Below are 15,708 nucleotides of genomic sequence, written 5' to 3' on the forward strand. Positions count from 1 at the left end.
AGCCACCGCGGCCCCACAAAGGAATTCCATAGTTTTATGTTTACAACAAAACATGAATTCTGAAATGGCATTTTAAGTAGGAATACGGCTTTAAATACACATAGGTATGTACATAATTTTGTAAAATCCAATTTTGACCAATAAAATCCAATTTTACACTTTTTTTATTTTATTTTTTTAAAGATTTAGAATATGGCTAAACTCATAATCAAATTGTCAACAAAATTTGCGTTCTCATGAATGAACTCCTGAATGCGCGTAGCAAATCTGAAGCACTGCCGTTCGACTCATCTCACGTCGACAGTCCGTCTTCTTGTGCCGTTTCTTCGAGACATTCCTCTGAACTCGTTTAATTGCTGTGTGTGTTCTTGCCAAGCGTTGTCTCTCCGATCGTGGCAAATTAGCTAGCGAACTATGTTCCAACAAAATGACGAATCATTGATTTAAAAGATACACACTTGCCACAAAATTGGCGGTGATAAGCTTTTTGAGTTAAGACAACTGACCTCTAGTTTTCAAAATAGAATTCAGTAATTTTCGTTCTCTGCACAACTGTGAATTTTTCCATCCCGCACTTCTAGACGCCTACTTCATTCAACCTTCAAAATATGAGGAAAATTGTTGTTACAACATTTTCTTTATACTTTTACTACGGGGGTCACAAGAAACATTTACATTATTCTTACTTTTATGGGAAGCATTAGGTGTTGCAACCCCTTCGTGAATTATTGTCACGTATACCCCACCACACCCTGCATACGTCTCCGCGTTGCCTAAACTTGAGCTCAAATATCATCGGGGTTGTCAGTAATCAGCACAGCGACCCTTAGGATACGCATTTTAAACCGCTCCCCTCTAAGGATATGCATGTTATTCAAATTGACACGATAAAAACGCAGTTCAAAGTAGATGATAACTATATATATATATATATATATATATATATATATATATATATATATATATATATATATATATATATATATATATATACAGACTGTCCCATAATTCGTGTGTAAACTTTAATTTCATAGTACTCAGAATGGGTAAAAGCTAGAACTGTGAAATTTGCAGGCAATTTAGAGGAAGGTCAGAAGATTTGTTTGATAGCAAAACGAGATCGCGGGGTGTTATTGTTTGCGGAGTTACAGGGTCAAAGGTCAAAATGCAATTTTTTCCTTATGGGATTTCAATGTTAAATAGTAGTCTCACATGCCATTTTTTTGAATATCCATCTCCGGTAGCAAAAATTGGTATATCGACATAAATTCTGATCCGAAACAATGTGATAACGAGAAATTTGGGCAATCGTTACCCGGTGACCTCTAACAGGTCATCTGTGACCTTTGAAGAAAAAGTTCCCTTTTCAACAGCTTATTGTACACAACTAATTCAGTTGAGGATAATGTTAAAAACACATATGCACAAAGAATCTACTGAACATCCTTTTTAGCAAAACGAAGAGGTCAGCAATATCATCAGAGGTCAAAGGTCACGTAGTTAAAACGTCATATTTGATGTGTTAACAAATAAGAAACTGTGACATTGGAATTAATACTTTGAAGTGCCATAGAACACATGCATAAAGATCCTTCCAACGAGTGTGTATGGACATAGGGAAAAGGTCATCATAAGAGGTCAAAGGTCACGCAGTTAAAATTCCATGTTTGATGTGTTAGCAACTATGAAACTGTGACGTTCGAAAAATGATTTGAGCTACCATGGAACATGCATAAAAGGTCCTTCGAATTGGTGTATATGGGCATAGGAAAAAGGTCAACAATGTCATAAAAGGTCAAAGGTCACGCAGTTAAAATTTCATATTTGAAGTGTTAACAAGTATGAAACTGCGATGTTGGAAATAAGGATTTGAGTTTCCATTGGACATATGCAGAAAGGATCTTCGAATTGGTGTGTGTGTGAGGTCAACAATATCGTAAAAGGTCAAAGGTCACGCAAGTAAAAATATCACGTTTGATGTGTTAGAAAATATGAAACGACGACGTTTGAAAAATGATTTGACGTGCCATAGAATACATACAGAAAGGTCCTTCCAACGGATGTGTATGGGCACAGGGAAAACATCAAGAACGTCCTTAAAGGTCAAAGGTCACGCAGTTAAAATTTCATGTTTGATGTATTAGCAAGTATGAAACTGTGATGTTGGAAATAAGGATTTGAGCTGCCATAGAAAATATGCATAAAGGTCTTTTCAATTGGTGTGTAAGGGCATAGGAAAAATGTCAACAATGTAATAAAAGGTCAAAGGTTACGCAGTTAAAACATGATAGTTTGTATTAGCAAATATGAAAGTGTGACGTTTGAAAAGTGATTTGACCTGCCATAGAATACTGCAAAAAGGTGGCCATGGAATACATGCATAATTAATGGTCAAAAGAGTCATAAAAGGTCAAAGGTCACGAAATAAGAAGTTTATAGTTCGTATATTGGCAAGTATGAGACGGCAATGTTTGAGAACTAATTTAGTTGGTATGGTATATAAAATTAAGAATATATTTTTGGGCTCTCGGAAATCTTTTCTTTTAAATAACAAGAATACTTAATTTTAGGAAGTCATTATAGAATGCGCACTATTGTATGCAGGACATTCTAGGGCATAGTGGGTGCAGGATTTTCTTTCGTCTAAATTCTAAAAAAACATATTATTTGGGTAGCATTTTCCAATGAAAATATCACATGTAAGTGCAAATCACTCAGGAGTTCTCCAAAAATAAAAAAAGAAATAAAAAAATCCTGAGAACAGACTGTATGCCCATACACACCAATTCGAAGGACCTTTATGCATGTGTCCTGTGGAAGCTCAAAATGCGTGACTTTTGACCTTTTACGATATTCTTGACCTCACACACACACCAATTCGAAGATAAACTCAAATCCTTATTGCCAACATCGCTGTTTCATACTTGTTAACACTTCAAACATGAAATTTTAACTGCGTGACCTTTGACCTTTTATGACATTGTTGACTTTTTTCTATCCTCATACACACCAATTGGAAGAACTTGTGTCCTGTGCAGCATGCATGTGTCCTGTGGAAGCTCAAATCATTTTTCAAACGTCGCCGTTCCATATTTTCTAACACATCAAACGTGATATTTTTACCTGCGTGACCTTTGACCTTTTACGATATTGTTGACCTCACACACACACCAATTCGAAGATCCTTTCTGCATATGTCCAATGGAAACTCAAATCCTTATTTCCAACATCGCAGTTTCATACTTGTTAACACTTCAAATATGAAATTTTAACTGCGTGACCTTTGACCTCTTATGATGACCTTTTCCCTATGTCCATACACACTCGTTGGAAGGATCTTTATGCATGTGTTCTATGGCACTTCAAAGTATTAATTCCAATGTCACAGTTTCTTATTTGTTAACACATCAAATATGACGTTTTAACTACGTGACCTTTGACCTCTGATGATATTGCTGACCTCTTCGTTTTGCTAAAAAGGATGTTCAGTAGATTCTTTGTGCATATGTGTTTTTAACATTATCCTCAACTGAATTAGTTGTGTACAATAAGCTGTTGAAAAGGGAGCTTTTTCTTCAAAGGTCACAGATGACCTGTTAGAGGTCACCGGGTAACGATTGCCCAAATTTCTCGTTATCACATTGTTTCGGATCAGAATTTATGTCGATATACCAATTTTTGCTACCGGAGATGGATATTCAAAAAAATGGCATGTGAGACTACTATTTAACATTGAAATCCCATAAGGAAAAAATTGCATTTTGACCTTTGACCCTGTAACTCCGCAAACAATAACACCCGCGATCTCGTTTTGCTATCAAACAAATCTTCTGACCTTCCTCTAAATTGCCTGCAAATTTCACAGTTCTAGCTTTTACCAGTTCTGAGTACTATGAAATTAAAGTTTACACACGAATTATGGGACAGTCTGTATATATATATATATAATCAATCTGTTCAGCTGTTTTCCAGTGATTAGAAGATCCAGAAGATCAATTTCACTTCTATGTGATAAGAAGAAAGCTTACAACAAGTTTTGGATTATTATGTGCAGTATAGTTGCAGACAGTACAGTCTTAATAAATTATGTGCCCTAAATATTGCATTTTCCGGTTACTTATGCGACATTATTACATAATAAATATAAATTTAAAAGCAATCAAATACAACATTTTGCTTTAGTCTTTCTTCCCTTTTTAAGCCCTTAAGAATAGATATAACATTACGTCATAGCAAAGTGAAAATGTTATCAAGATTTGTATCATTCAGGGTTTGCAAAAGTGGGCCCAGGGTTTTTTCGGGTTAGACCCACTTAAAAAAACCCACTTGGGTTTTTGAACTTTTTGTTAGTATATTGTTGGTACAACTAAGGTAATTACATTGAAAGTTATTTTTATCAGATTTTGGACTTACCAGGGCGAATTAGATGCTTTCACGTTAAGGAATACAACAACATAATACTTTTATAAACTTCTGAATGAATAAAAAATAAAAATAATAATAATAATAAAAAACAGCTTGAGGTAATTATAGAAATTAATGTATAGATATGCTTACAGCCTGTTTGAAGTAAGATATGCAATTTTATATTTTAGAAAATACTTTCCATGAGAAGTATGCTCGCTGACGGCCGTTTAAGGCCATCGGGTTTAAAGCCATAGGTGCCGGTACTACCAGTAAATATGTAGTGCATTAGTATTATTGTTTTATTACTTTTGATGGTAACACAAGTATTCTTCAGTAAAATCTGGTTTTCAACAACAACAGTTTAGTTCAGTTATTTGTTGCTACACTTCAAATAAGCATTCTGCAGAATCAACACCAGCAATAGCGTCAAATTTAAGAAGCTTATTGCTCGGAGTTCCGAAGATTACTAACGCTTACTATTTCAAATGCTGAATTCAAACTTCCTTACAAGCGGAAGTTTCGATGTACATGAAGAAAAAGCTGCATTTTCGAAGAAAGAAAGAAAAAAAAAAAAGTCGCAAAAGAAGTGCTCGGGAAATTCCCGCAATTCAACGCACAAAGTGTCGCAACTGAGTAATTCAACAATAACACTATTTATTTTACGCTGGAAGATACTGAATTCATCTTAAGACATTTTGAAACATTTACATTATAAAATATGAATTATGTCTGTGTTAATTGTTCTAAATTACTTTTCTGGAAAGAGCCGTCTTGCAACAAGTGCTCGAGAAATTCCCGTAATTGAACGCACAAAGTGTCGGAAGTGAACTCCAACCAGTGGTGGCGGTTGGACGTTAAAAGTGGGGGTGGAGGGAAGACATGATCTGAATACTTGATATCAATGTTAGTTTTTCTGGTTGCTTGTAACACTATTTGACAAAAGGTTGTATAACTATTAGGATACTGTCTTTTTCAGTTAAAATACCGTATATCGTGTTTCGTATTTTATTAATTAAATTGACAAGAGCAACGCAAGTAGATATTAGCCCTTTGTTCTCTTAAACAACGAAGGTGTAAGAAGAGATTTGACTCCTTGCTCAAGAACATCTTAAAATTCGGTCTCGAAAATTGTGTGATCAGATTAGGGGTCTATTTAATAACAAATTTGCAAAACAAATAAATGGAAAGGATAATATTAATCAAATAATCATAGTAATGAATAATGGGGCTTGTTTTGCAAAAGTTATATTGAAACTGGAAATTAATGAACTTATATTTTTAATTCCATGCATGCTATTATATGTGTTATTACTCTTAGAATGACAGTGAATACTACAAGCATATGCTACGACATTTAAAGAAATACTTCTGCAGCTTCCAAAAACATGTTCGCTGCCATTAAGTACAGTTTTCACTTTCTTGGAATATATCAAAACTCAGCAATACTTAGTCACTCCACATTTCAGTTATACAAAATAATCCTAAAACCTAGAATTATGCTGAATTTACTAAATTTAATTGTATATACAAAACTGTATATGTATTCCCCTAAACTCGTATATTACACTGCAAAATTAATATACCTTACTGAGCTCCTTCGTGGCTAAGCGGTTAGCGTACACGCCTTTGATGTGGGTGACCCGGGCTCGATTCCCGGGAGCTCACGTGGTTCGGACTCCACGTTGCTCATTAAGTCCACGTCTCATATAACTTCGCTGCTGAACAGGATGTAAAACTGACAAAAATCAAATCAAAATATTCCTTATTAGAAAGAAGAAAATACATTATAGGAACTGTCGATTTTTGTGCAATTAAAGAATAACTTGTGAAGGACTTCTTTTCTTGAAAAATGTTCTCAAATATTTCATAAAAAGCGGCTGACTAACATATCGAGCCCTTGCAAGAAGAAATAAAAGTACGCTCGAATTGTGGCGCTCCAGTAGGTTAATTTTTGGCCATTTTTAGTGGCAATTCCAACGCAATTCCTGTAGCTTTCTTAATTCCACAGGAAGACAACAATACGTACTCATGGAACGACAAATATTTTATGGCACCATTTTTATCCTATGAACCAATAATACATACAAAACTTTATATTTCCAAATGGAATTATATACATTAATGGGTAATTCCAAAAAAAAGAGGGGGGCAACTGCCCCCCTTTCAACCTAATCGCCGCCCATAATCAACAATAAAACTATTTATTTCACACTGGAAAATATTTATGTCGTACAAGACGTTTTGAAATATTTATTTTATAGAACACGAATTATATATCTTTGTTTTAAATTAATATATTTTGTGTTCATATTTGGCAAACGTCACAGGCTCCAGGGATGATTCGATCTACATTTTTTCTTTCGTCTGTCTGTACCATACATACTACAGGGTATCACTTTCGGTCTTTTAAGTTTAAATTTTCAGGGTACAAGCACGAGATACACAAAATTTCCTGTATAGATTTTGGCAGCATATACCAACGTAAAATTTCAAAACGGCGTCCATTTTTTCTTCAAAACAGCGGATATCCACGCTACAAAGTCACGTTTGGTCTTTTAACATGACATGTTCAGAGTAGAAGCACGGCACACTCTAAATTAGCTGCATATACTTTGGCAGCGATCCAACGTAAATTTTAAAATGACGGCCGTTTTTTCAAAACTGCAGTGAATAGAAAATTGTTGTGACAATTGTGACAATCTCAAAATATACATCACATTTTAACACTTTTACCCCAAAAACATTGAAATATTTCGGGAAAAAAAAAACAATTAAACCCGAAAAAACCCACATGGGCCCAAGTGGGTTGGGCTTTTTCAAAAACCCGGGTTTTTTCAAACCCTGGTATCATTACATCAACAATCTTAATAGACATTATTGATATATGAACGATGTTTTAAATTATATAACTTTTTAACAATCAAAAGCAGTTGCTAGGAATATATTGGCTACCATTCGTTTAAGGTGAAATGCTCAATGTACAGTTCATCAATTCTGAGCGCATTTATCTATTTCATTTAAACTTGTTAACAAATGAAGCAATCCTAATAATCCAATACTTTCTAATAAGTTTCTATATTTTACAAATGACGTATAGTAAATTCATTACTAATGGCGCTGAAGAAACTTATGCAGCTATCACATCACTTCTTGTATATATATAAACTTCATCATTCTCGAGCTAACAATGCGTAACATCAGTAACTAACTTCTACGTATGAAGAAAACGAAAAATTAGATACATGTGAAAAAGAATGGCAAAAAAAAAAAAAAAAAAAAATATGAATATATAGACAGATCTGCTGGATAAAGCAAACAGTGAGGTTTGTGAAACACAGCAGCAAAATGTTTCCGACATATCCTAATTCGTTTGAATTTAAAAACTTCAGCTAGAGATACTTCAGCAACAGAATAGTAGAATTTTCTGAAAATTACAATGTTATTAACGCTACATCACTGAACGGCAATAACCAGAGTTTCATCACCTTGAAGAAAGTGGAAGAGAACAGCCGGTGCAGTACAACTTTACGCAACAAACATCTGGTCAATTGCTCTGTTAATATTTAATCGAAAAATTTGTTCGTCTCTTTCCAGACCCTAAATGATAAAACCACTGGAAGATAAGGAAGATGCCTTGAAACTTGAGTTAATTTTACCATAGTAACTGAACTCCGTCACGTATGTATGTATAGCAAATAAATTATAAAGCAGCTCGAAGAACTGTCTTAAAAATCTGCTTTTTTTCCTTACTCTTAACCGTCACGCGACACAGGTAAGAAAAATAGTTTTAGTGGGTGGTTACTGATGGATACTTTAAAAGACAAAATACATTTTTAAAAAAAGCCTAAAAAGTTTAAAGGCTTTTCACGCCTCAATTTTTGAATGTGGCTTCTTTGGCTATGTTACTAAACTTATGGCAATTTTTCTGTAAAATCCCCTGAGTTCCTTCGTGATCAAGCGGTTAGTGTACGCGTCTTTGGCGTGGGAGACCCGCATTCGATTCTCGGGGAAGCTCATGTGATTCGGAGCTCAAGCAGGGTATCTACTAAAAATTCCAAAATGAAATTTCGTGACCATTTCTTTCCCAAACCATAACATTTACTAACATTCTCAAGAGCGAATTGGGCCAAAGTTTCATGCATGCGATGAAAGTGTGTCTTGCCTGCGATTTGGTAGCGTCTAAAGCCGACCATAAGATATTTTTGGTGGTGAATTTTGACATTTTATAGAACAAAATTTTATTGAAAAAAAAAAAAAAAAATGTGTGACCCAAAAGCTAAATTTTATGACTTTCGTGACCGATAGACACCCTGTCAAGTTAATCCGTAGGTCCACGTCTCATATACTCTCGCTGCTGAAAAGGAACGTTACAATTGAAAATCAAGTTGAGCCGAACAAATCTGTAAAATCCCACACGTAAGTTCTTTTCACACTTAAATGCTAAGGCGGTGGAAATTACTAAAATCGTTCCATTTTTAATTATTATTTAAAAGGATGTTGGGGATTAGTCATACTTGAACAAGCACCTCACGGTTTCCAGTCTATATTGAAAGTATTTCTAGACCGTACAAATACCAACATTCTACAAAAGCTCATTTTTCCTTTGTGTACTCGCAAAAATGTTAGGATTGTGCAATTTCCACTTCAAACTATATAATTTAATTCACCATATTTTCATATTCCAAATTCTTTCAATTTCACAGTTTATAAAAATAAACTTTACTGACCACAGAACGACAATAGAAACAGCCTCATGCGGGACCCAAGATGCAGTACGACGGTCGGTACGTTACAGATGAATAATTAGACTTGCCCTCCCTCTATTTTACGGTGTCCACTATAAATATTTATATATAAATACAAAAGAGACGAGGAAAAAAAGTCACAGCTTATTCCAGGCTTTTCATGATATAGGAAATTCACGGCTTATTCACGTTTTCACGGTTGGGTGAATCCCTTAGTCACCACGACAAAAGACTGTCAAAGTTACTGAATTTTTTCATTTATGTTTTTATTACTTTATATATATAGATGTAAAACCTTTCCTATTTTCATTCCAGTCACGTAGGCGTCAAGCACATGTTTTGTTTTGATAGTATTGGCAGAAGCCGTATTTTATTACAGGTAAGGTTTTTCAGTTTATACTTTTCTTCCCTTCTACAATAATTTAAACAATTAAGAGTTACCACCTTTATCCTTGATGAAACACAATTTAATTTTCCCCAGTATATTTATTATGCTATGATGTGTATAATTAACAGGGCTAAGGTTTGGATCTAGCAATTCACATAATGCAAATTATAACACCGTAGGCTAACAAGGTAGATAACTTCAGTACCCAGAAAGAGATATATGTAGAAGGAAATAAATTTATTACATACCCTGCACAAAGTTTTTATTCATGTCCTAACATATCAAACTCAGGACTAGAAAAAGTACTCCCCCCCCAAAAAAAAAAAACGGAATACGAGTATATACAAAGAAAAAAAGAAAAAGAAAACTGGATTGAGGATCGAATCTGGGCTTCCAGCTTACCGTGCTAATGCGCCAACCATTACATTACCCAGTCCGCTCCCTAAATGGCCGTACAGTCAATTCCATTACTCTTTTCTCATTACAGGCTACATGGACTGTATTTCAACTCCTGTGCACACTACAGAACACCTGAGGGTAGAACTATATATTCTGCATGATAAATGAAGAAAACAATCGGTTTTATTTCACATCAATTCCTCTACAGATGAGAATTCAACGAATACAAAGAAAGTTGCACTACTTGATCGGGAATCATATATGGCTCTTCGGCTTACCATACTCATGCTTCAACCAATACGCTACCCACTCTGCCTCCTAAACAGCCTTCATTCCATCATTTGAAATCAGTTCTGAGCCTAAAAATCTATTACTTATCATACGAAATATATAACTAATTGTCAGATGGTTCTGTAGTACATACACTGGGTTGTCCAAGCACAATAGGAATTGCGGTATAATCTATGAGTCTGAGTGGCTGAGCATTCTATTTCGTGATAGAATGTATAGCTATCTAAAGAGCGTACTGGATAGCGTAGTAGTGATCCTGAGACGCATCGGCACGGTAATCCTGAGAGCTGGGTTAGATCTTCAATCCAGTCGCGCATTTCTTCACTCTTTGTATATTATAAAATTTCCGCCTATTAGAGGAATTGGTGAGAAATAAAAACGGTTATTTTCTTTTATTTACCGCACAGGTATTCGCTTATTTAAATTTTTAAAATACTATACTGATAGTGAGTGGGATGGGGAATGGATCAAATATTTTTTTTGTTCCTTCTGAACCGTTTCAAAGCCATAAAGCCTGGAACTCCAGTGGACTGAATTCGCACAAAGAAGTTTCTCGAGGCAGAAGGCAAGGAATATTTTGCACGTGTTTCAAATATCTTTTCATCATCAGTTACGTGGTGCAGAACATTTCAATTAGTTTGAATTCATTTAGCCGAACGGAATCTACGAAGAGAAAGTTCCCATCTAAATATATTCACATGTTCCTTTGTTTTATTTGCGTACGGCATAATCTTTTATATAAAAGTATTTGTTTGTCTTTTGTTCGCTACAAATCCACACCGCTGGCTTGGCATACTTCTAGGTTCCTGCAAAGAAGACACTGTACATTACTTGGAATCAGTGTCCCACGAGGGGTGCAAATACGTCGCAAAGAATAACACCTTCACCTCTGAAACAAGGTCCTTGACATATTTAACACTTAGATTGCGCTGGGTATTTATTACAATCCAAAACGCAACCTAAAGCAGGATTGGGGATTCAAATATACCTTTCGAATACATTCCACGAACCTATTTTTCCCGTGCAAAGGACAGACACTTCAGGTAGTTATCTAACCATCGTAACAATAAACTCTTCTCATAAAATTTTACTCTCCCAATTTATTATTATAAAAAATAACAAAGTCTCCTACTATATAAGCTCGTTGGAGACTTAAACGTTAATGTAGCATTTGTAATATTGCGCAAAGACATATTCGTCACAGTTTGCCGCTTCAAGTGTCCACTATTTATCAAAACTTTTAAATACACAACACTTGGAAAGGTAAACAGCCAATTAACATACCTTATGGGCTCTGCATATTCCGCATTGCCAATCTTCTTCTGGCACATCCTCAAGAGGCGGGTCCACACACTCGAGATGGTAGACTGCAGGACAAGTTTCACAACACAGTAGATCGCCAAGTCGGTGGCATATTCGACAGTGGTCATCATAGTGAATGTTTCCTACAGAGTAGCAGTTAATAAAATTAAATACGTAACATACTACTATTATTAAAGACAATACAAAGACATTAAATGCTTCAATTGCTTTAATAATTAGGCTAACACAAGTAACTCAGAAACACAATGACTATTTGAACAGTGACGGGTAGGCTTCAAGTATGTTAATGAACTATTCCACTAGTACATAAGTTCGATTCCAGTAGGAGTTCGTGTGGCTTGGACCCCATGTTAAGGTGTAGGTCCACGTCTCATGTAGTCAGTGCTGAAAAGGTTGCAAAAATCAATCAATCAAACAAGATTATTAATATATAGGCTACTGAAGAAGAACGCCTACTGATATAGTCTTGAGGCTCCTAACTGAAAGTCGATTTATTATAAGAAATTTAACTCTTTCAATATAGGAATTAAACAAAATTGAACAAGTAATAAAAGAAATCTAGGACATTCAAAGCATAGGAATAACCGTTCATCGGTAGAAAATACATATGCTTACTTTAGCTTTGCGGACGATACCGTAATGTTGACAGACAGTGAGAAAAAATAAGACAGGTTTAAACGGTACGCAACAACTACTTAGCAGCAAATTCAAAATGTAGATTAACAAGAGCAAAACAAAAATTATGAGAAGTGCTAGAAAACAAACAAGAAAAATAAAGATCAAAATAGGAGATAATCGGGTGGGAGAAGTGGAGGAATTCCGTTACTTAGGCAGTAAAATAACAAGTTATAACAGGTACAAACATGATGAAAGATCCGAAATACCTCACGCGAAGGAGGCATTTGAGGAAAAACAGAAGCTTCTAACCGAAAGCACCGGCACAGAACTAAAGAAAAGACTGATGGAACCATACATGGATGTGAGACATGAAAACTAGGAAAAGAGGAAAAACGAAGAATGGGAGCGTTTGAAATGTGGTGCTATAGAAGAATGATGAAAATGGGATGGACAGACATGCAATGAGAGAGTATTGCAAATGGTAGGAGAAAAAAAGGAGTATATTAAAGAGTATTTCGAAAGGACGAGATACGATAATTGAACTTATGATGATATATGAAGGAATCTCGTTAGAGAAGATATAGGGACTTATAGAAAGAAAAAGAAAAAAAAAAATAAACGTAGGGGAAGGCCGCGATATAAATATACAGATATAGGGAAGGGTGGAAAGTTGCGCCAAACCAATGAAATATTGGTGACCTGAAATGATGATGGACTCCTACAATATTTATTAAAAATACTTCATAAAATCTGAAGATTTTACAGTTTTTTCCAATAACACTGAAATAATAGGAAAACTATGGAAGTTCAGATACTTGAGAGTGCACCTCTTGTCACTGATAACGATAAAACAAGGTATTTATATATAACATCTATTTTTTTAATTTTACAAATAGCCTACCTGTTGACGTCTCCATTAAAATATATAAGCTTTAATTTGTCACGTTTATGCCCTGAGGCTAAAAGAGACAGTCCTGATAATAATGAGCAAAATGGTGAATGGAGTGAGTGAAAGAAAACGGGAGAATTTCAAGGAAAACAAAGGTGAGCGCTCTACCACTGATCCTTCATAACCCCTAATGAAAGGATTCTGTTTGATATTTCTATACCATAACGACTTGTGTCGTAAGATGTGAGCTGAAGTTTGCAGTCGCTGCTTTAAGAAAACACGGCTAAGGAAGATCAGAATTCCTACTGAAAATTTCGTCAATTATTAAGTGATATATATATATATATATATATATATATATGACGGTTAGTCCAAGTTCATATTTCCATCTTTTTAAAAAACATTATGAAGAAGCCGATACCTAAACAAATTCAGTGCAAAGAGGTTTTGTACAGCGAACCCAAGTATAAAGAAATCAAAGAGGCAGAACGATCGGAGATGATCTGCTAGGAACTGAAACCAAAAAAGAGAAAATAGAAAAGATTGACAGAAATGTATTTGATTCTATTCCTCTTTCGTTATAACTTCACATTTCAAAGCTCATCACAGGAAGTGTCACTACAGTATCCTGTATCCACAAACCTGATTTGCAACATGACAGAGATCATTCAGCAAAATCGAAAGAAAGAACATTTTTCAAACTTCCGTCTCCCTTCTTCCCCTTCTGCCAAGCGAAAATTAATATTAAAAAACAATATTTCTACACATTCTGAAAATTAAAAAAAAAAAAAAAAGTCAGCATTTGTGATAAATGCTGTTAACACAATATTTACTAAGATGAAGCGCCGATCTTTATATCTTTTTATATTCAGTACAAGGGGTTCAATATATATATATAGGTAGATAGATAGGTACAGGGTGTTACAAAAATTTGTTACACTATTTTGGGAATAGATTCCTCACATCAAAAAAAGAAAAAAAATAAATATGGACCTGTGGTCGGAAGTGCCTAGTTTCGTAGTTATAGGGTGCCGAAAACGTGAAAAAATTAACTTTAAAGGTCCACAGTTCCACTACTATATGATCAGTCGTAGTTGGGTCAAGACATCACTGAGGAACTAGTATGTGAGCTACCCAAATATCCATCCTTCAGAACCTCCGGCACCTGCACAATCATTTTTCCTGATCACTCTTCACATATCTCTCTAAAAATTGGTGTGCAAATACTGGAGCATTCTTAACATGGATATCTGAATAATTCACCTACCAGTTCCTTAGTGATGTCTTGGCCCAACTACGATAGGTCCCATAGTAGTGAGGCTATGAACTTTTAAAGTTCACTTGTTTCACGTTTTCGGCACCCTGTAATTCCGAAATTATCTACTTTTCAGCACAGGTCAATATGAGCTTTTTTCTTATTTTGTTGTGAGAAATCTGTTCCCAAATTAGTGTAACACATTTTTTTTAACACCCTCACATACATAGGGTGAACTATTTGTATTGAAAAGCCCTTGTAACTTTTACACTAATTGATGCGATCGAGAACTTTTGAAACGCACAAATACTGACAGGGAGATATTGTTGAACACATATCTCAATACCATCTGATTAACAGCTGCCAACCTAACCTAAGGTTGCATATATTTTAAATAGCACCATGTCAAGCCATCTTTCAGTACCATATTTATTATTAAATGATATAAATAAGGACGCGACAGTATATCAGGCATCCGTAAACATTCAAATTTTGAAGCTTCTACATCATTCCTAACGCCATTGAGACGGATGTGTCAGTCCATATCGGAAATACCTTAATGTCGAATACTATAACCATAATACGATTTATTTCTAAAGAGTACGAACAAAGTCACAAGGTATTCTAAACTTTATTTCATCTAAAAGTTTTATTTCGATACATAAGTATTACAAAGATGTTTCAATATACGTAAAGATCATAATACCGTTTCCAGTACTTTTATATCTCTACTCAGTTTGGATATATAATGAAAATAATTTAGCAACACTGCTGCATATTATCTGAACCCTTGATCTTAGAATGTGAAGAAACTTAAAAGCTACGGAAAAAACGGATTTGGCAGCAAAATATGAAAAAGGAAGAGAATAGACTGAAGCTACCATGGAGGCTAGGTTTTAAAGTAAAAGGAAAGAACTACCTGAAAAGGAAATAAAATTAAAGACTGCCTGGAACATTGGTGGCGAGTAAAAATGGGCAAATAACGACTAAAAGTAAATATATTTGTAAATCTTATGATAGTAACAGTTCCTAAGAGAAACCAAATAAAATACGTTGATCCTTGACTGCGGGAACTTGTTGTAATCACATCTATGCCTACCATTAAGTACTGGTGTAATGTTACAGAAGAAGAAAAGCTAATTTCCTACATCATTTCAAGCAGTATAACACTCTACCCATTTTCTTCATATCTCCGGAACGGCTTTACATGTCAAATTACTATAAACACAATTATGATCTTTATATCTCCTATAAATCATGCATGTGATTGGACGTGATACTTATGTATGTAAGCACGTTTCCGAAATCAAACCTTCTGAAGAAAGTAAAATTTTAAATCCCTTATAGTTTTAACACACAAAAAGTAAAAAGTGAATGACCGAACCGGGACTAG

General features: G+C 34.9%; 1 protein-coding gene across 3 annotated transcripts in view; it reads right to left on the bottom strand.

Moving 5' to 3' along the window:
• E(bx) (nucleosome-remodeling factor subunit NURF301 E(bx)) overlaps positions 1–15,708 on the bottom strand; it is a 141,339-nt gene that overhangs the window by 120,661 nt on the left and 4,970 nt on the right. For all 3 annotated transcript variants that reach the window (XM_081751454.1, XM_081751455.1, XM_081751453.1), the window contains exon 2: positions 11,515–11,675. In XM_081751454.1, the coding sequence (XP_081607580.1) occupies positions 11,515–11,675 (161 nt within the window). The remainder of the gene's footprint in view (positions 1–11,514; positions 11,676–15,708) is intronic.

This window comes from Thermobia domestica, chromosome 3 (genome assembly GCF_964235325.1).
Source record: "Thermobia domestica chromosome 3, izTheDome1.hap1.1, whole genome shotgun sequence".
NCBI classification, from domain to species: Eukaryota; Metazoa; Arthropoda; class Insecta; order Zygentoma; family Lepismatidae; genus Thermobia; species Thermobia domestica.